Below are 21542 nucleotides of genomic sequence, written 5' to 3'. Positions count from 1 at the left end.
GGGGGCATGCTCCAAAACCATGTCAGTCAAGTCAAGTGAAGTTGAAGGATGGACTTATGTCACTCCAAAGAAAATGCACAAGAAACATAGGTCTCCTCCACAAGTTCACCAATCGGAAAGGGGGCAAAGCAGCTACCGTCAACCTTCAAAGCTACATGAAAGTGTTGAGGATGATGAAGTTATGACACAAAAATCGTCCGTTGCCATCACGATGCGCGATTTCTTCCCCAAAGACTTCTTCAATCACTCAGTCAAGACTCCTTGCTATGAAGATTGCAAGGAATGCCTCTCTAAGATCGTTTGACAAATTCGAAAACGCTCCTCGTTCGCACGAGCCTAAAAGGCGACAACCAAAGCTCCTCTTTCGCACGAGCCTAAAAGGTGACAACCAACGCTCCTTGCCTGCATGAGCTGAAACTGCAAACGGCAACCAAAAGCTCCTTGTCTGCATGAGCTGAAACTGCAAATGGCACCAAACGCTCCTGGCCCGCAAGAGCATAAACTGTGTACGGCAAAATCATCATCAAAACCATCACTCATTTGAACTACGTTATGACTTGATCTCTTCTTTGGAAGAGTACGTAGGCAACTTGAAACTTCAAAACTTCAAGTACAGTCACATCAAAATAAATAAATAAATGTTTCATTAAAGAAAGTCAATTTTATTACAAAAGAAAAGAAAAAAAAAATACATATGTTACTATGTATTAGAAAAAATATATATATATATATTCTCTACTTCAAAAAAAAAAAAAAAAAAAAAAAAAAAAAAAAAAAAAAAAAAAAGGAAATATATACAATATATATACAAATCCAGGCCCAAGCCAGGCCCTCAACCCGCAATCCCTCTACTTTCTGTAGAATAGGTTTATTCAATCGCCAAACAGCCATGGCCGACGAAGCCAAAGCCAAAGGCAACGCCGCTTTCTCCTCCGGTGACTTTACTGCCGCCGTCAACCCAACTTCTCTATCCGCCATGGACTCCTATGAAGCTACAAGAATTGTGTTCTCGAGGATCCAAAATTTGGACCCAGAAAATGCTTCAAAAATCATGGGTCTGCTTCTGATACAAGACCATGGCGAGAAGGAAATGATAAGGCTAGCTTTTGGACCTGAAGCTTTTCTCCACTCGGTCATTCTCAAGCCAAGGAAGGAGCTGGGAGTGCCCCTATCATCAAACTCTTCTTCCACTCCTTCTCCTTTCCCCTCCAACCTCAAATCTCTCCTCTCCTTCCCTAAACCAAAAATCACAGAGTTCCTCTCAGATCTCCAGATCCAATCATTCGCCGACCTCCGAAGCTCGAACAACAATGGCGGCAAATACCCCCTCCCCCCGCGAAGAAAACGTCTACATGGCCAAACTCGCCGAGCAAGCCGAGCGCTACGAGGAGATGGTCGAGTTCGTCGAGAAGGTCTCCGCCTCCGCCGAGAAAGAGGAGCTCACCGTCGAGGAGCGCAACCTCCTCTCCGTCGCCTACAAGAACGTCATCGGCGCCCGCCGTGCCTCCTAGCGCATCATCTCCTCCATCGAGCAGAAGGAGGAGAGCCGCGGCAACGATGACCACGCCGCCTTGATCATCTGAAGCCATCGACCTTTCTCCACTCTCTCACGTCTCTCACTCAGTCTCTCTCTGCAACTGCAAGACAGCAGAATCCAGGTGCGATGGCTACCGTTCCGGGACAATTGATCTGGGAGATCGTGGAGAAGAACAACTCCTTCTTGGTGAAGGAGTTCGACCGTGGCAACGCCGGCGTCCGCTTCAGCAAGGAGCCCAACAACCACACCACTCCCATCGAGCCTGACTCGCTTTCCCCCTCCAGATCCGAGCCGGGTCCGGGTCATTGGATTTGCTCGAATCCGGAAATGTCATACCCATCAAGATTCATAGGGACGAAGAGAGTGGGAAGATTCTGAATTTGGTATTTGTTTTGATTGGAGAGAGCATGGAGCACCTGATCCGGTTCCTCTCTTATCAGCAGCAACAGTCAAACAACCAATCGGCCCGCGTCGACTGTACGGACATCACCGACCCTCTGTCTCTCGCTAAGAGCCCAATTCCAAAGCAGAACATCACAGATTGGTCGATCGCTTTCTGGGTTTTGCTTCTCCTACTCTCGATTTCAATCTGGCAAAAAATGCAAGCGTCAACTTATGGTTCAGTAAAGGGGAAGTTGGGGTTTGAAGATCAAAACCAAAGAAGGGTATTGGGTTTTGGAGAATTGAAAAATAGAGCAAGTACAGGGTCCAGGAATCTGTGGATTGCTGAGAGGAGAACTTGCTCTGGTGGATTGAGCCTCCGTGCCACAACGCCGGCGATGGGAGCCAAGCTTGCCGGTCTTAGAATGGGGTCTGATGGGATTTCCATGTCCACTTTGAAACCCAGATCAGTCCAGGCTCATGCTTCTGATGGGGATGTTGAGAGTCTTATTCCCTCCAAGCCTCGGTGGGAAGTCCTCTGGAACAGTATTGCCGTATGTCGGTGTTGCTTGTCTTGGAGCCATTTTTGTTTGGCTATCACCTGGGGGTGGTAAATGGTGCTCTTGAGTACCTATCGAAGGATCTTGGTATTGCGGAAAATGCGGTATTGCAAGGGTGGGTGGTTAGCACACTTCTAACAGGTGCCACAGTTGGATCATTTACCGGTGGATCGTTGGCTGACAAGTTTGGCAGCACTTTTCTTGTTACAACAGATGGCTGGGATAAATGCTGTGGTTTATTATTCTACTTCTGTCTTCCGCACTGCGGGCATTACATCTGATGTTGCAGCGAGTGCTCTGGTTGGATTAGCAAATGTCTTGGGCACAGCTGTTGCATCCTCATTGATGGACAAACAGGGAAGGAAAAGTCTTCTACTCACAAGCTTCGGTGGAATGGCTGCTTCGATGTTGCTGCTTTCACTGTCCTTTACATGGAAAGCCCTTGCTCCATATTCTGCCCCCCTTTCTGTCGCTGGAACTGTTCAAGAATCAGAGCAAAAACAGTTTCTTTGTCATTGGGCATGCACTGGATTTCAAACTTCGTCATAGGCCTCTACTTCTTGAGCCTTGTAACTAAGTTCGGGATCGGCACAGTGTATTTTGGATTCGCTGGCGTCCGCCTTCTGGCTGTCTTGTACATAGCTGGTAATATTGTTGAAACGAAAGGTCGTTCGTTGGAGGAAATAGAGCGTGCTCTTAGTGTTGTCACTTGATTATGATATGATTCAAACTACGAGCAAAAAAAAAAAAAAAAAATCTCCAGCAGCTTCGGATTTTGGCCTTAAGCACTGACAGCATCACCTCCTTTTCCTGCTATGCGGACTAGTTCATTCCTCACTGTTTCAGGAGAGGTAGACACCAAGGCCATTGAGAAGAGCGCCAAGATTGGGTTGGCTCTTGCTCTCAAGCCATGAGCGGGTTTATTGCTCACTGCGGCAGGGAGCAGAGTCCATATGGTAGGGGAAATCGTTCTGTTTTGATGGCATTGATTATGGTGGCGGCATTGGGTTGAATCGCACTGGTGATGGTGGAGCTTTTTCCTCTGTCTCCTCACGGCTGTGCTCCATCTTCAGCTCTCCAAACTCCATAGCCGCAGCAACAGCAACCCCTGCGTTTCTCTATACCTGCAACAACAACACGAAGCAGTCCAAAAATGGCAGCACCCACATGTTTTCTTTCACCCTAAATCTGAAGAAAACCAAAACACACAAGAGCTCCGCTCCCCGCTCCACCGACGAAGTTGCTCAGTCAGCAACGTGAGCTTGGTGGAAACCCTGCTTGTATTTCGCCAGAGGCTACTGCAAGAACGGAGCCAGCTGCAGATTCTTGCACGGCGGCGGGCTCGGAGACGCCGTCGTCGACGGCGGTGGACAGGTGGTTGTTGGGTCGTCGAGCAAGCTTGAGATGACGGAACACGACAAGACACTTCTTCCTCTCCATCCATGCAGCTCCTCGCCTGCAAGTCCCTCAGCTTTACTTTGGCCACCTTGATCAAAATCAACGAAGAGCTTCATTGACCGCTGTCAAACGACTAGCCGGTCTTCAAACTCGACGCCTTACACTCTGCCTCAAGCTCTGGCTGCTTCTGCACCTCCACCATGGCTGCTGCCTTTGAATGTGATCAACAAAATCAAAGTTTGTCAACTCACACCCAAAGATCTCATCCGTCTGCTTGCCTCTGCTGCTGCCTTTGAATGTGATTGACAAAATCAAAGTTTGTCAACTCACACCCAAAGATCTCCTCCGTCTTCTCTCGGACTCGGCCTGGGTTTTCACCCACAAACTCAGCCTTGCAGATCACCATATAAAAGAAAAAAAATGATGGAATCTGGCTGGACAGCACCACCAAAAAAAAAAAAAAATATATATATATATATATAATAAAAACAATGATGGTGCTTCTGGAACCATGTGCAAAAAGAAAAGAAATATATATAATAAAGAAAAAAAAAACAATGGTGTTGCTTCTGGCACCATCTGAAATATATATATATATAAATAAATGGTGGATCAGTGCCACCGAAAGCAAAGAAAAGTAAAAATAAAATTAATAATAATAAATAATAAAATAAAATAAAAAGGAATGATGATGGACGGTGATGTATATGTTTTATCTGTATTTAGCAAAATACACTGAATAAAATAAAGCATGTCCATTAATCTTCAAGAAATTACAAGTGTGTACAAAAAAAAAAAAAAAAAAAAAATGGAGCTTTCACAAAGGATGTTCACGTGAAGCCCCATTACTTGGCAAAACTCTAGAAGCGGAAGGCATCGGAGCAGAAGGCATCGGAGCGGGAGACATTGAAGCTAGAGCATTCCAGGCCTCAATACTTGGCCAAACGCTGGAAGACCCAGGAAAAAGGTGCCTCTGGAGGAAAGACGAAAACCTTTGACGATCACTTTGAATCCGACCTTCAGATTCTTGCAGCTCATCAAGCTTCCTCTTCATGCCCGTCGAATAGTTGTTTGCAAGCACGTGCAAACTTCTATTCTCATACTTCAGCTGCTTGATCTCTTGCTTGAGACTTTCCACCTCTGCCATCAACGATTCAACCTGACGGGAGCGAGCAAGTAGGCGTTGGCCCATGTTGGACACAGAGCCTGCACACTGAACGCTGAGAACGAGAGACTCTTGAACGGCCAACTCATCGGACCGTCCTGACAGCAGCCTACTATCTTTTGGAGTGTGGAGGTTCCTAGCTACTATTGTAGCTGTTGTGGTGTCCTGCATCACGGAGTCTTCACCTGTAAGAGGACCGTTAGAAGATAAAAAAGAAGGGCGCCATACATTACCTTGACCGGGTGCAACCGGATCGCTGCTGAGACTCAAATCTAAGCAAAGGTTCGATGAGTTAGTCATTTTTTCAAAAGTGTTCAGAGAGAATGGGTGGATGAAGATAATTCTCAAAAGGCCGGAGACGATTTTCAAGAATGGGCAATTTTCAGAGTGTGTATGTTGGAGTGATCGATACCTCTGTAAAAAGCCAAGCGACACGACCACCGATTCAAAAATCCGGATTTTCCTGCGTGAAGTTCGGCGACGCGTTCGCGGCTTTTCAGAAAATGCGTTCAACTTTGTCAAAAGATATCTGACAAAGTCGAGAACACGTGGAGGCCATCATCGCAACTACACGTCTTTAGCCGACAAGCGCAAAGTTCGGCGACGCTTTCTCTGCTTTTCAGAAAACGCGTGCAACTTTGTCAAAAGTGGCGCTCGTTCAGAAATCGAAGAGGCGTCGTTCAGAAATCGAAGAGGCGTCGTTCAGATATCGAAGAGACGTTTGTCGACAAGGGTAAAAGAACGGTACCACCACTTGCTATTAAGAAATCCCTATATGTGTCGACCTTCGTCTCTTATGGCAAGGCAGACCTGAAGAAAATGCCCAACTCTTCCTCACCTCTGAGGGCGCACTCCCAGCAAAGCCTCTCGAAATACTCAATTTTTCTTCTTCCCTTGAGAAAACCTATTCAACCTTTGAAGACACCAGATGCCTGGAGTACAGATGACCCAGGAGGAAACGATAGATTGAAGCATGTGCTGATTCATTCACCGCTTTTTCAAAAGCAAATGTATCTCATATCATCAAGGGCAAAAGCAAAAGTATCTCATATCATGCTTTTTCCCTATCTTTTCCTTTGCCCTTGTTCTCACCTGCCAAGACAAGGACAGAGAAAGCAATATGTCGGAACCTCCACTCAAACCAGTTGCCACCAAGAATTGAAGCACCATTTAAATGCAAAGGTTGCATTCAACTCCTGCATCGGAGGACAAATACTACAAGAGAAGATGCTAAACCTGCATAAGGAAATACCACTTCTGCAAAGGGGAGCAAGTAAGACAAGTGAAAATGATACATCGAAGCATGTGGAGACAAGCACAACAAATATATGTGCTGATTCATTCGCTGCTTCTTCGAAAGCAAAGGTATCTCATATCATGCTTTTTCCCTGTCTTTTCCTTTGTCCTTGTTCTTACTCGCATGGCAAAGTGAAAGAGAGCAGTCAGCGGCACTTGGAGTCGGTCTTCCGATCTGGAACCGACTACCTGGAATCTATTCCTGATTGCTTACCTAGTATTGCTCTCGAGTAGTCATCTTCAACGGTTGATACACTGCCAGAGAAGAGACAAGGAAACTTCAATCTTGCTGATTCGTATTCAATACGAATTGGAAAGATTGAACAAAGAAACAGGTCAGCACCTCCACCTCGTACTTGCCTGCCATATCCTGAAATCGCTCGTAGACCTTCGGGGGGAGACCAAAAGAATCCTGCTGCCCAGTTCAAGAGTAGCACAAAGGAAAATCAACGAGCGGAGGAGACCAGAAAAATCCTGCTGCCCAATTCAAGAGTAGCACAAAGGAAAATCAACGAGTGGAGGAAACCAAAAATCTTCCAGTTGAACTCAAGATCAAGCCTCAATGGCCCTTGAAGAAATCACAAGTCCGATTCAAAATCAAGTGTTCACCACCCTTGAATCAAATTCAACTCCAGATAAAAGGAGTAAGTTCAAACCTTCGGAGGAGACCAAAAGAATCTTCCAGCCCAGTTCAAGATTAAGCTTGTGGAAAATCAACGATTGGAGGAAACCAGAAAATCTTCCAGTCGAACTCAAGATCAAGCCTCGATGGCCCTTGAAGAAATTTCCAGCTCAATTCAAGATCAAGCCTCGACGGCCCTTGGGTTGACATCTACATTAAGGGACTTCAAAACGCATCTTCTACACGTGACAAGCACATGTCAACGACGCGCCTTGAAGTGGGGGCATTTGTAAACATCGAAATTTCGGTGAAATGAATGTTAACCAATAATTAAAATTTCAACGCTCACGTGTTACATAAATTTTACATGTAGCGTGTGACTCAACGAAAAATCAAAATAAATTGGAAAGGTCATCAAATAGGACACGTGTCAATATCTGGCAGAAATGATTTATTTCATCTGATTATTTAAATCCAAAAATCAAGTTTTGGAATTCTATAAATAGGAAGCCAAGGCATTCATTTGAAGAAAAGAGGAGGAAGGGAGGAAGGAAGAAAGAAAAGAAAGGAGAAACAAGAAGAAGAAGAGAAAGAAGGAAGGGAATTTACATCACACCAAAACCTTGAAGCCTTGAAACTCTAAAGCTCTCAAGTAAAATCCCGAAGGATCAAGAAAACACTCTTCGTTCTTCGTCAAACCCTCCTTCAAGGTCAAGCCCCAACGGCCCTTGAAGAACTTCCGCCGACTCAAGATCAAGCCCCGACGGCCCCTTGAAGAAAGTATTCATCATCCGTTCGTCCTAAGATCAAGCCCCAACGGCCCTTTGGATCAACAACCTCAACAAATCCACACATCCAATCAGTCTTCAAGATTAGGCCCAAAAGCCCTTGAAGATCCGCTCATCCATCAACCCTCAAGATCAAGCCCCGACGGCCCCTTGAAGAAAGTGTTCATCATCCGTTCGTCCTAAGATCAAGCCCCAACGGCCCTTTGGATCAACAACCTCAACAAATCCACACATCCAATCAGTCTTCAAGATTAGGCCCAAAAGCCCTTGAAGATCCGCTCATCCATCAACCCTCAAGATCAAGCCCCGACGGCCCCTTGAAGAAATCCATACACCCAGTCTTCAAGATTAGGCCCAAAAGCCCTTGAAGATCCGCTCATCCATCAACCCTCAAGATCAAGCCCCGACGGCCCCCTTGAAGAAATCCATACACCCAGTCTTCAAGATCAAGCCCAAAAGCCCTCGAAGATCCGTTCATCAACTGTTCATCCCTAGATCAAGCCCCGACGGCCCTTTGGATCAACAGCTCATCCACAAACCTACACCCTACGAAGATAGAATCAGAGGATCAAATTACAAAGAGATTGTAACCCCAAAATCATTAAACACAAAAAAATATATTTTGTACACGTATTCTTGTTTCTTGTTTCAGGAATTTTCCGTGTTTACAAATTCTTCTCCTAGTGAGCTGGAGTAGAGTAGTGTAAGTAGTATCTAATCTAACTGGCTAGCTAGCTTTTACCGTAAAATCCAATAATATCGATCCCAATCAATTTCCCACATCACAAATGCTATATATAGGTAGCTTTCCATCAAACAAGTACGTACGGACGTATTGCAAAATTTGAAAACACATGCATGATGACAAAGCAAAACGAAAACAAATCAGAATTTAATTAATTAAATTAAAAGATAATAATTAATTAAGAAGCACAAGCAGCAGAAATGTTCGGAATCGACTTTGCTATCTATGTCGCATTGCTTCTCGTTTTCTTCGCACAACAGCGTTGGGAAAGCCATCGATTGATCGATATCCCAACACTCCACACAGACAACCCTCCAACCCTCATCCTCTATTTGGGTCCTCTCTCTCTCTCTCTCTCTCTCAATCCCGCTCCGCTGTCATCAGCATAACCAATCACATCTGCCCCTAATTTATTTCCAACCTTCTTGTTCTCCTCTCTTTTAAGAGAAATGCCCGCTTTGTCTCTCCCGCCGGATATCTGACTTCCGACCGCGACATCATCTCCCTCTCACTCATCCACCTCCGCCCTCGCTGCTATGGGCCCCCACCACCACTCTCGCCGCGAGTCCCTCTGCAGCTCCCTTCTCGCACCCCGTCCTGACTACCACGACTGTGACCCCGACCTCGTCTGGCCCTTTGGCAAGCTTGAGGGCATCGACCGCGATGACGTGCGTGAGACCGCGTACGAGATCTTCTTCACCGCGTGTCGTTCGTCCCCTGGCTTTGGAGGACGGAACGCCCTCGTGTTCTACTCCAACCACCACGATAACAACAGCAGTAATAGTAATGGTGGGGAGGGGAGCGGGTCCGGATCGGGGTCGAAGGTAAATGGGGTGGTGACAACGCCGACGAGCAGGGTGAAGCGGGCGCTCGGGCTGAAGATGCTGAAGCGGTCTCCGTCAAGGAGGATGGCGTCGGGCGCCGGAAATGGTGGATGGTCAAGTCCCTCCTCGCCGAACGCATCAAATAGTGGTGGCTCCCCCGGAATGTCTTTCACCTTGCCGCCCTCAAGGCCGAGGCGGCCAATGACATCCGCCGAGATTATGAGGCAGCAGATGAGGGTCACGGAAGGCAGCGATAATCGGCTGCGGAAGACGCTCATGAGGACCCTCGTAGGCCAAGTACGTATTTATTTCAATTTTGATATCTTCATGCATGTAAATGTGCTAAATGCATGATAATTAATTACAGATAAATTAGGTTTTCATCCATATTTTTGCTACTCCATTGATTAAAATTTTATTCCTTTTCAATTTTTGATTAAAGTCCTTAAGTTTTAATAAACGTTATTAATTATTTTAATAATAAAATATTTTTTTTATTTCTAAATATATTCATTTAGTTATAAATATTAAATTTTAGTATATTTATATTTATGGCTAAAGTTTTTATCATATATTTTTATTAGTCAGTACCCTTTTTTAATTTGCAACCCTTTTTTAATTTGTACCAATTTTCTTTTCATTTTTAATTTGTACCCATATATTAATTTCTTTTTGTGCCCATATTTATTTTAAAGTTTTATTTGTATTTGTACCCATTTTCAATTGTGCTAAATGTACCCATGCTAATTATATATATATATATATATATATATATATATATATATATATATTTATTTTATGTTTCAAAATATATCAGTAGTTATTTTTTAAAATATGTTAATAATTATGTGGGTACATATTTTCTTGGTATAATTTTGTGAAGGACAATATTACTCTAATATTTATTTTTAAGTATTTATTATATTTTGAAAATATTATTTGAATTTGTTTAAATTTCATAATTCATGGGACATTAAATGCATAATGTATGAGTTAAATCTCTTAAATGATGTTAAGGACCTCGATCAAAATATTTAAACAAACAAGGTTTTAGTCTAACAATTAGGTTGATTAGGTTAAGAACCGCAACCAAAATGACCCATTAATTAATGAATGTAAATTATAAAATTTAGCACAATGCGATCTAATAAATTAACAAGATATAGGGTTACTCAATTTTAAAAGGTAAGATAGGGATTTGTTTTGTGGATTTGAAAATTGGGAATAAGCATGAAAATCACACATGAAGTTCTGCAATCCCAAAGTAAAAGTTTGGTTTCTCATTCTCATCTTGTTTAATTTGACTTGTAACAAACAATGATGGATGAGAATGTTATGTAATATCCCACATCGTCCAGAGGAGTGGATCCTCCAAGCCTTATATGTATATTCTCATCTCTACCTAGCACGAGACCTTTTGGGAGCTTACTGGCTACGGGTTCCGTAGGAACTCTGAAGTTAAGCGAGTTCGTGCGAGAGCAATCCCATGATGGGTGACCCACTGGGAAGTTCTCGTATGAGTTCCCAAAAACAAAATCGTAAGGGTGTGGTAGGGGGCCCAAAGCGGACAATATCATGCTACGGTGGAGTCGGGCCTGAGATATGGTGGGGGCCCGGGCCGGGATGTAACAGTTATATTCTGTAGTTTTTTGTATTAAATCTCGTAGTTTCTTCAAAACTCTTTATATAAACTATTACTTTTATGACTTGTGACCTGATGCGTAGATATGGTACAAACAATTTTACAATGTCAGAAAATATGATGCATCATGCATGTATCACTAGTTCAATGACATTGATCTTGGTTGGTAATTAATCATGTCTTTCCTAATATATGATCACAGATGGGTAGGCGAGCAGAGACCATAATTCTCCCACTAGAACTCCTTCGACACCTAAAGCCATCCGAATTCAACGACTCCCACGAGTACCATTACTGGCAAAAGCGGCAGCTCAAGATCCTCGAAGTCGGCCTTCTTCTTCACCCTTCAATCCCACTAACCAAGTCCAACACATTCGCTTTGCGTCTCAGAGAGATCATTAGAGCCGGTGACACCAAAGCCATAGACACAGGAAAGAACTCAGACACCATGAGAACCCTTTGCAACTCTGTAGTCTCCTTATCGTGGCGTAGCTCCAACGGAACTCCAACAGATGTTTGTCACTGGGCTGATGGCTACCCCATCAACATCCACCTCTATGTTGCTCTCCTGCAATCAGTCTTCGACATCAGAGACGAGACACTAGTATTAGATGAAGTCGATGAAATGCTCGAGCTGATGAAGAAGACATGGTCGACATTGGGGATCACTAGGCCAATACACAATTTGTGCTTTACATGGGTGTTGTTTCAGCAATACGTGCAAACCGCACAGATAGAGGCCGACCTTTTGTGTGCTGCTCATGCTATGCTTGCAGAAGTGGCAAACAATGCCAAGAGGCCGGATAGGGAGGTTTTGTATGTCAAGATTTTGTCTTCGGTGTTGAGCTCAATGCAGGCGTGGGCGGAGAAGAAATTGCTTCGATACCATGATTATTTCCAAAGAGGGACAGTTGGCCAAATTGAGAACCTTCTCCCCTTGGCCTTGTCATCCTCCAAGATCTTAGGTGAAGATGTTTCAATCACAGAGAGGGGAAGAGGAGGGAAAGGTGAAATAAAGGTGGTGGACAACTCCGGTGACCGCGTGGACTACTACATTCGATCTTCAATGAAACAAGCTTTTGCAAAGGTTAATATGATGCAGCCTATTTGCTTCTTTGACATGCTCCTTAGTATTATATACGAGTAATGTTCTTTTACCAGATATCTAGCATGTTATGTTATTAGACTATAAATCAGGACTAGACACGATTTCATAATTTGGTAAAATAACAGGCCAATGTGACAATAGGCATTTCCCATTGCACCGTACAAATGTAATTGTGATATGCTTCTCATCTTCAATTTTTTCTGTAGATTATGGAAGCTAGGAATGTAACTGAAGTGGCAGAAGATGCCGTGACTGAAACCTTGCATCAGTTAGCTAAAGAGACAGAGGAGTTGGCCTTAAAAGAGAGAGAAAGCTTCAGTCCCATACTCAAGAGGTGGCACACAACTGCAGCTGGTGTCGCGGCCATGACACTGCACAACTGTTACGGAGCTGTGTTGAAGCAATACCTAAATGGGGTCTCCACGCTTTCAGGCGATGCAGTTGAGATATTGCAAAGGGCAGGAAAACTAGAAAAGGTTCTGCTCCAAATGGTGGTTGAGGACTCTGCTGAGTGTGAAGATGGCGGCAAAGCAATTGTTAGAGAGATGGTTCCGTACGAAATTGATTCCATCATAATGAACCTCTTGAAAAGATGGATTCATGAGAAATTAAAGAGAGTGAAAGAGTGCGTTCACCGAGCGAAAGAAAGCGAGGTATGTTTTACGCTTTCTTTATAACTGCATTTGATAAAAATCTATGTTTGAATTTGAGCTTAAGTGAACAAGGTATTTGTGTTGTAGACATGGAATCCAAAGTCCAAATCGGAACCTTATGCGCAATCAGCTGAGGAGCTAATGAAATTGGCCACGGAAACCGTGGATGACTTCTTCCAAATTCCGATAGGAATTACTGAAGATTTAGTTCAAGATCTTGCTGATGGGTTGGAGCATGTCTTCAAGGAGTATACTTCATTTGTTACGTCTTGTGGTAAGAGCCGTTATTTCATATTAGGGATCAGTAATTTTTTTTTCTAAATAAATTTATGCCATGTTATATTTCAGTACAACTTTAAGATTCTGGTAATGTTTTGTGTTGATCAAAGTATATTCCTTTCTCAGGTTCGAAACAGAGTTATATCCCCACACTTCCTCCTCTAACAAGATGCAATCGAGACTCGAAGTTCCTCAAGCTGTGGAAAAAAGCTAGCCCTTGTAGCATTGGAGCAGAAGACTTTCACCCAAACGGAACAAATGAAGGTCACCATCCTCGCCCATCAACGAGTAGAGGAACACAACGCCTTTACATCCGCCTAAACACTTTGCACCATTTCCTTTCCCACCTTCATTCTCTTGACAAAAACCTGTCCCTCTCACCTCAAATCATTTCTTCAACACCTCGAAGTCGTCATGCTAATAATCGCAAGAGTCAAACCAACGCCTCTTCCTACTTTGAACTTGCACAATCAGGCATCCAATCTGCCTGCCAACATGTCTCGGAAGTAGCTGCCTACCGCTTGATCTTCCTCGACTCAAACTCAGTCTTCTATGAGAGCCTTTATGTTGGTGATGTAGCCAATGCAAGAATAAGACCTGCATTACGAATTCTCAAGCAGAATCTCACTCTCTTAGGAGTAATTCTCACTGATAAAGCGCAGGCCTTGGCAATCAAGGAAGTAATGAGGGCCTCTTTCGAAGCATTCCTCATGGTTTTGGTTGCTGGAGGAAGCTCCCGGGTGTTTTATCGAACTGACCATGAGATGATTGAGGAAGATTTCGACAGCTTAAAGCGTATTTTTTGCACTTGCGGTGAAGGGTTGATAACCAAGGATGTGGTGGAACATGAGGCGGAGACAACGGAAGGGGTGATAGAGCTGATGGGGCAATGTACTGAACAACTAATGGAGGATTTTAGCATTGTGACTTGCGAATCAAGCGGGATTGGAGTTGTGGGATCAGGGCAAAGGCTGCCAATGCCTCCGACAACAGGACGGTGGAACAGATCAGATCCAAACACATTATTGAGGGTGTTATGCCACAGGAATGACAAAGCAGCAAACCAATTCTTGAAAAGGACATTCCAGCTAGCGAAGAGAAGGTGATGGGAATAATTTTTCATGTACATGTGAAATCAATGTGTTTGTATCTGCAGTGCATTCTAGTACTAACTTCCAACATTGTAACGAAAAAAGAAACATTTAAGGAAAAAGTGAGGGGGCTCATTGTATCCAAGTCTACTGAACTTTTAATGCCAAACCATATATACTATTGGGGATCGCAATGGAGAGATGATTGTACAAATTTGTCATCGTTATTTGTAGGCATTGATTGTTAATCCTCATGCCCAATTAGGACAAGTTGTATTGTACCACAGCCGTTGCGCGCAAATGGAGTTTCTGAAGTTCATTTTTTGCAAAACAAATCAACTTACACCGTTATTTGTCTGCAAAACCTAAACAAATTCAAGAGTTGTTTCTGTTAAGATATGTTAAGATATTGGCAAGCATTTGACAAGTTTATATTTTCTTTTTCCCATTTCATTGATGATTTATAATACAATCAAACATACATAAAGCTGAGAACAATCAAGAAGGTCACCCTTTACCCTTTTATCTTCAATTTCTATCTCATATCTCACTTGTTATTTGACCTTTTCTTGAATCACCTTTATTGGACGCTTTGTACGTCGTCTCCCTCAATTCTTCCGTGAGCACTTTTATCGAATCTGAAATTTCAGCCTTGTACACATACATCTTAGTCATAAACAAGAAGAAAATAACATTGAAGACGTTTAGTACCGCGAAAAATGCATAGTAGTAATCAAGATGAGAAGCATTAAGGTTGTTCAGAATCCATCCTTTGTGGCCATGCTTTTTGGTGATGTGAGAAACTGTCGAAAGAATGAAGCTACTAATAAAGTTTCCCATTCCTAAAGTGGTCATGGCAAAAGAAGTCCCAAGGCTCTTCATATTTTCAGGTGCTTGGTCGTAGAAAAACTCAATCTTCGCAACCTCTAGAAAAGCATCAGCTGTTCCCATAAGCACAAATTGAGGAAGTAAAACCAATATAGTGATGGGAACTTGTCCTCCACTCTCGACTACTCCATGTTGCTTTGCAAGATGAAGCCTATAGCTTTCAGTTAGAGATGCAACAACCATAATGAAAACGTGGAAGACCATTCCAATTCCCATTCTTTGGAGGAGAGTGATTCCTCTAGGGTTTTTGGTCACTCTTTGCATGATCCTGACAAAGAACCGGTCATAGAGCACAACGCTTACAAGCATGGAGAGTGTCACAAACCCAGCTAAACTTGCTGGGGGGATTTTGAAGCTTCCGAGTGATCGATTGAGGGTTGTGCCTTGTTTGACAAATAGGGTATTAACCTGTGCAATCATAGTGCTTGGTATAAATGTGGCTACCAAGATTGGAATCATTCTTAGCATTTGCTTGGTCTCTTCTACTTGGGTTACTGAACATAGCATCCATGGACTAGCTGAGCCTGTTTTCAGAGCAGCTTTGTTGAGGAACCTGCATGAATGTACACATTAATGTGGTAGTTGGGGACATAACCAGGATGACAACAATGTGGAAGGACTTGGCGGTGTTGTTAGCCTATAAGTTTGTGCTAAGCTAGAGTTAAGTTGAACAAGTATCTGCACACACGAAAGTTTAGAACATAAAAAGTATATTGGGTCCTTGTAGAGCTCGTTTAGCCCTCCATGTAGTCCCGTCCCTAATAGTAGCCTAGATAGTATAAGTAATTGTTTAAAAGAAATGTATGTACCCAAACCTTAGGGTTGGGGTGGAATCAATCCTGAAATTTCCCTTCTTTGCATACTCCTCCAAGTTAAGCTCATAGAGCTCCTTAGGGTCACTAGGGAGAGTCACCCTCCATTTCCTCAATGCAGCCATTAGGACCTTAGCCATCCTTGTGAAGGGACTTCCACTTGGCACCTTGTGCCTATAAAATGGTGTGCCAACTAAGAAAATCAAAATAGATATGAGAAGCCCAAGAGTGGGAAGCCCATATCCCAAGGCCCATCCCACATTGTCCTGAATGTAGACAAGCACAGTGTTGGCAAACAGCGTCCCAAAGAAGATGCTAAACATCCACCAATTGAAGAAAGAAAGCTTATGGTTCTTCTCCTTGGGGTCAAAATCGTCAAATTGGTCTGCTCCGATGGTTGAGATGTTGGGTTTGGTCCCACCTGTTCCAATGGCAAGAGTGTAAAGGGCCCCATAAAACACAGCTAAATGGAGGGTGGAGGCCTTCTTGCAGTTTTCCACATGGGGATCTTGGCAGGGAGGTGGTTTGAGGGAAGGAAGTGAAACTGCTAGGGTTAATACAGACATTCCCTGAAAATTATTCAAAATTTGCTAATCAGCATGCATATTTCCTGTGTAATTTTATTTATAAACATGTATTGTAAACATTGCCACGTAGTTAATATTCTACTGTTATAATGTGAAGAACGACATGGTTGACTGTTCTACTTTTAGTGTATATTATTAAAAGAAATAAAAAAAACAAATATACGTGTATAATTTTGGTAGAATAATAACATCACTAACAGTAATTCAAACACACATAAAAATTGTTGCCTAACTAATTAATTAGGGTATTCAATGAGATAATCCAACTGTCATGACTAATATCGGTCATTGATTGTTTTTTTAATAGGAAAAAACTACATTGGATGAATTTCGATCTTCTTGTGAGGATCATTTTCGATGATCTTTTAATAGTGTTCATTCATTGTACATTGTGCGGTCAAAATTTTTTTTTATTTTTTTATTTAAAATTGAATATTTGACAAAAATTGACCGTACGATATATAATAAACAAACACAATTAAATTGACGGCCCATTTTGATTGTTTAGGCTTTTGCTTTGATAGAAAAGATCAAAGGCTTAGATTTATAACTTTGTGATAGCCTTGTATTATTCATTAACTTACTATATTTTTAGTACGCTATATTTAAAAATAGTGGCTAAACATAGCAACACAATTGGAGATGGCGTAACATTATCCTCCTCGCACATGTATCCTGGCTTTAGGGTTTTAGAGTTGGACCAAAAAAAAAAAAAAAAGCTTTTAGATTTGGACCACATCCGCATGCATATGTTTATGCGGATTTGTGGAGTTGACTCAAGAGAAACGTACGAGAAATGCCACTCGGTATATATGTAAGGCCAAGTGGCATTTTATATGTGTATGCATGAGTGACGTTTTGTGTACTCACGCGATATAAGTGTAAATGAAGAATAACTTATATTGAACGAGGTTATTGTTACTGCAGTATCCTGTTGTAATAAATGATGATATGTATAAATACATGTCAAACTATTTAGTAAATCATGACGCTATATCACGGTAAATTCATTCTACATAATTTATTTTCATATATGTGACGTCCTATTAAGATACTTTCTCTTTTTCGGAATTTTTATTATGAAATTATCTCCAAGTGGCAAAAAATAAAGAGACTAGAACGTAGAACGTAGACATAGACAAAGACGTAGATGTAGACATACACGTAGACTTGGATCAGTGCCGGCCAGAGAAATTGAAGATGGCAAAGTCAGTTGTGACCTCAACACTCTAGATAACAAGGACGTGTTCCTACTACTAAGTACCTTATCCTTATAAAAACAGATTTTCCAAGTCAAACTTTCATACACCAATAATCCAAGCATTTTTTTACCAACGAGATTCATGAGTTCTCCATCTATATATCCAAAGTTTGAAGTTGAATTAATCTCAATAATTATCTAATTTGGCTTGCGTGCATGAGATTTTGTAAGATTGTCCGTAATTAATAATTAAATTGTGATCAACTATGTATTGATCAATTGATTGGTTTTGGTCTTATCGTGAGTTCTCCACTAACATAATTAAGGGTTCTTTTTTTTTTTTTTGGTCAAAATAATTAAGGGTTCATTAAAAATACCTGTCAATGCTATACAAGTTGTAATGGAATATAGAGAAATTTGGAGGATGAGTGCTGTTGTAATTTTCTACCCTAACTAATAGTTACCTAATATTTATTGAAATAAGGGATTTTTTATATTAAATTACTTAATAATTGGAAATAGTTTCTTTCTAGAATTGTCTGGCTTGTAGCTACTTAGTACTACGGTTTAATGTTATTCCTCTTCACTTCAGTGAGAGGTCTTAAGTTCGATTCTCGCCAAAGGCAAATTTGAACCACATTATTGCTAGCTCATTGTGAGGCTGAGCCCACCCCCTCCACCACCTTAGTGTAGATGATATCGTTTGTTCAAAAAAAAAAAATATTAGTTGACTTGTTAGGTTTGTTATAGTGTTAAAATAAGAATCACTCATTAAGTGAATCGTTATTTGAAATATGATCTAGTTTCATGGTTGGTAATATATCTTATAGAGTTGGATTTTGCCTAGATTGTGAAAAGAAATGAATCATATAAATTGAAAATTCTAGTTAAGTTGAAATACGATCCAGATTCCTGATTTGGTAATATATCATATAGAGTTGGATCTGTCAATATAAACATTTTTATGGCAACGTAAGTTGACACTAAAATATTTCCCTATATGTACCATACTATTACAAACAATATAACTATTCTAAACTAGATTAAGGGAAAGTACGAAGGTTTGAACGTGTGACACTATGAATTGAAGAGAAATACCCTATTCACTGCGGCAACATCCACCACTAGCTAGCTTATTAATCCATTACATATAAAAGTCTCATTATATCAAATGTTCAGTCATTCAGTCTTACATTAACTGACTGTGAATTTAAATCATCATTCACTTGTTTTCATTCAAGATTCGGATTAGTATGGTAAGAGCAATAACCCATTACATGTATATATTATTGGACTTAATTTGTATAATAACGGGGCATTTAAGTTTAAAATGAATGTAGAAAATGAACTAGCTATTGCAATTTTGACCTTAGAGATAATGGAAGTGCGTTGAAGTTTGAAGGGCATACGTACCGATAGGTATATTAGGGAAGAGATGAGGAATGTCCAATAACGACCGAGATGAGCATCGGCGACATATGCACCCAAAATAGGAGTGATCCAAATGGTGCCAACCCAATTGGTCACATTATTAGCAGACGTGACAGTACCTTGATGAAGCTTCCTTGTCAAATACAAGATCAAGTTGGCCGATATTCCATAGTATGCCATGCGTTCGAACACCTCATACACTGCATGAAATATATTATAATGTCAAAAAACCAAAACAATGGGGAAAGTAAAAGGTTACACACACAAAATTCAAATCATATCTGAATCTCATGATTGGTGGGCATTCAATATTGCATATAATAATAAAGTGCAAGTTGGGTATGTATGGGTATTGATATGCGAAAATTATGGTTTTGTGTATGGCATACTTTTAATAAATGAATGGTTGGTTATGCAGCTAATTAAGCATCTAACAACCAAGAATTTAGTTGCGAAAAGAATAGTGATACGTGACATTTTTGTATGCTTCGGTGTGTGTGAGAGCCAAATGTGCAGTTAAAGGTCTAACAAACAAATTTATCCGTCAAGAATCCAACACCGGTGCATACTAAAAAAATACTAGTCGATAGAGGTTGGAAGGCAAAGTGGTATAAGAGCTCGATCTGCATCCGGTGCATGTGATATATATTGTCTACAGAGGGTTTGTTTTCAGGGATTTGGATCCCATCCAGATCCTCCTTGTGAGGATCCTAGTGATCCTCACATTTTATCCGTTCATCGTACATCATGGGACCAAAAGTCATTTTGAATTTTTTTAATTTAAAATTAAACACAAACAGTGTCTAACGAACATTGACTACACGATGTACGATAAACGAATAGGATGTGAGGATTCCTAAAATCTTCACAAAGAGGATCTAGAGAGGATCTAATCTCGAGTATGCTAATGGATGTGCGTGTTTTGACTGATTGTGTAGACAGCCGAAGACAAAATAAACATCTTAAGTAGCAAGTTTTTTTTTTTTTTTTTTGAAATATGTGACTGCCATTAACAACTTTCTTTGAATATCTAAAGCAATGTATCTTTAAATATCTAGGCTAAGATTGATTAGTGTGCATTTTTCATTTTTAAGTAATTGTAGGTTTAACTTGTCGGGTAAGATCAAGTTGAACTTTCCATGAATGTCGCCGGACAATGAAAGAAGAGCAAATATAAAAGAGGATTGTATATCCTACATGCGACAAAGCTATGAGTCTATGACAAACATATATATATATATATATATATATATATATGTGCGCGCACGGGCGAGTTTTCTTGTGGTTGTTTATGATACAAGCAATATTAGCAGACAATCTAACGTATAATTTCGGATATATTGGTGTACCCATTGTGACTTTATAGTCTTGCAATGTATGTGCATATATTTACCTGTGTATGAGAGAGAGACAGATGGGTCGACCAGTGTAATGCAAAATAAAATGATCCCTGCACTTTGTTTTCCTTCTTTAGCACATTTTTGTTTTCAATCCGAATTTCAGGAGCAAACATAAATGTGTAAAAATTGAGAAAAATAATATATAAAAATCATTTCTCGATGCAAATAGTATGGGCAAAATAAATATTGTGAATTTAATTAATAAATGTAGTTGATATGAAAGTAAGGTACTGAGCTATATGGGTGTTGGTTGGGTGGTGGGTTGACACTCATTCATGAGCCAGTCAACCAATAACCAGTATTGAAGGTTATTCCAAAGTAGTAAAGCACTGCTAATGGAGGAAAGGTGAAGAACAATCCTAGCTTAATTTGGATTCTTTTCGAACATTGAAAAGAGAAATATCACTATAAAAATAACTATTTCTAACATACTTTCTGAGTCTGTGTCGATCACTCATGGTCACTAAACCACCACGGCAAGAGGGACACCTCGGTTTGAAATGCCCCTCCAAGTTGTATGGAACCACGGGACCGGACCTGAGATTTTCGAGCACTGACCAACTAATAACTTAAGACAATTAGATTCTATAATCCTTTGAAGCATGAGAGAGTTAAGAGAAGAGAAAGAAAACATACGAACAACAAAAGAGCAAGCAGTCCATCCCCCTCTCTTGGATCGAAGGACGGGGTTTCCTTTAAGATCCACGGTACCATCTTGTGTATACTCATACTCATCAACCCTCCTTTGCCCAGATTCCTCGCCTTCCATTATCTCTACCTTGCTTGTTTCCTTTGGCTTCTACTGCTAGAGGCTAGAGCTCCCCGTTTTATTCTCACTTCACTTGCTCTTGCTCCCCTTTTTATAGAGACCTCAAATTGAATAGGTTTTGTCATATCCAGGCCGCTAGAAGCATTTTCGTATTACAAAAATACAAAACTATATTTATTGTTTTTGTTTTTCAAAACGGAAATTGTAATTAACACTCTAAAAATCTAATAGCGTACTCTTAACTTTCTATATTTACTATTTAGAAAGCAAATTACTCTTAGGAGAAGTGCACAATTAAATTTTTGAAATGCAAATAATAATTTCCTTTCAAAAGTTGTTTTTGTAAAACGTTATACGAGACCCTT

The 21542-nt window shown here is 41.0% G+C and overlaps 2 protein-coding genes and 1 pseudogene across 2 annotated transcripts; 2 read left to right on the top strand and 1 right to left on the bottom strand.

The window, feature by feature from the left end:
• The first annotated feature begins 2035 nt into the window (after positions 1–2035).
• Positions 2036–3215, top strand: LOC148690042 (plastidic glucose transporter 4 pseudogene; annotated as a pseudogene).
• Positions 3216–8745: 5530 nt separating this feature from the next.
• On the top strand, positions 8746–14424 carry LOC137732343 (protein unc-13 homolog). The gene is made up of 5 exons (XM_068471653.2): positions 8746–9613; positions 11161–12045; positions 12273–12719; positions 12807–12993; positions 13125–14424. Exons 1-5 carry the CDS (start codon positions 9029–9031, stop codon positions 14102–14104), a joined length of 3084 nt encoding a protein of 1027 aa, XP_068327754.2. The 5' UTR covers positions 8746–9028; the 3' UTR covers positions 14105–14424.
• An 84-nt stretch (positions 14425–14508) lies between these two features.
• On the bottom strand, positions 14509–21264 carry LOC137732763 (protein NRT1/ PTR FAMILY 5.2-like). The gene is made up of 4 exons (XM_068472038.2): positions 21045–21264; positions 18991–19208; positions 15793–16358; positions 14509–15530 (listed from the first exon to the last, which is right to left on the bottom strand). The coding sequence occupies exons 1-4, from the start codon at positions 21175–21177 to the stop codon at positions 14630–14632; spliced, it is 1818 nt and encodes a 605-aa protein (XP_068328139.2). The 5' UTR covers positions 21178–21264; the 3' UTR covers positions 14509–14629.
• Between the last annotated feature and the right edge of the window lie 278 nt (positions 21265–21542).

The sequence above is a fragment of the Pyrus communis genome, chromosome 16 (assembly GCF_041283825.1).
Source record: "Pyrus communis isolate YQ-2024b chromosome 16, ASM4128382v1, whole genome shotgun sequence".
In the NCBI taxonomy this organism is placed as follows: domain Eukaryota; kingdom Viridiplantae; phylum Streptophyta; class Magnoliopsida; order Rosales; family Rosaceae; genus Pyrus; species Pyrus communis.
The sequence above is the reverse complement of the archived record's forward strand: the minus strand, read 5'-3'. Positions and strand labels throughout refer to the sequence as shown.

Bases quoted from the DNA above. Each gene is read 5' to 3' on its own strand.
- LOC137732763 (XM_068472038.2), bottom strand. From the start codon at position 21,177: ATGGAAGGCGAGGAATCTGGGCAAAGGAGGGTTGATGAGTATGAGTAT. The intron at 16,359-18,990 runs GTACGTATGCCC...AATAATTTTCAG, and splicing joins CTTCCCTAATATACCTATCG to GGAATGTCTGTATTAACCCT. The intron at 15,531-15,792 runs GTTTGGGTACAT...ACATTCATGCAG, and splicing joins GATTCCACCCCAACCCTAAG to GTTCCTCAACAAAGCTGCTC.
- LOC137732343 (XM_068471653.2), top strand. From the start codon at position 9,029: ATGGGCCCCCACCACCACTCTCGCCGCGAGTCCCTCTGCAGCTCCCTT. The intron at 12,046-12,272 runs GTTAATATGATG...TTTTTTCTGTAG, and splicing joins TGAAACAAGCTTTTGCAAAG to ATTATGGAAGCTAGGAATGT. The intron at 12,994-13,124 runs GTAAGAGCCGTT...TTCCTTTCTCAG, and splicing joins TTCATTTGTTACGTCTTGTG to GTTCGAAACAGAGTTATATC.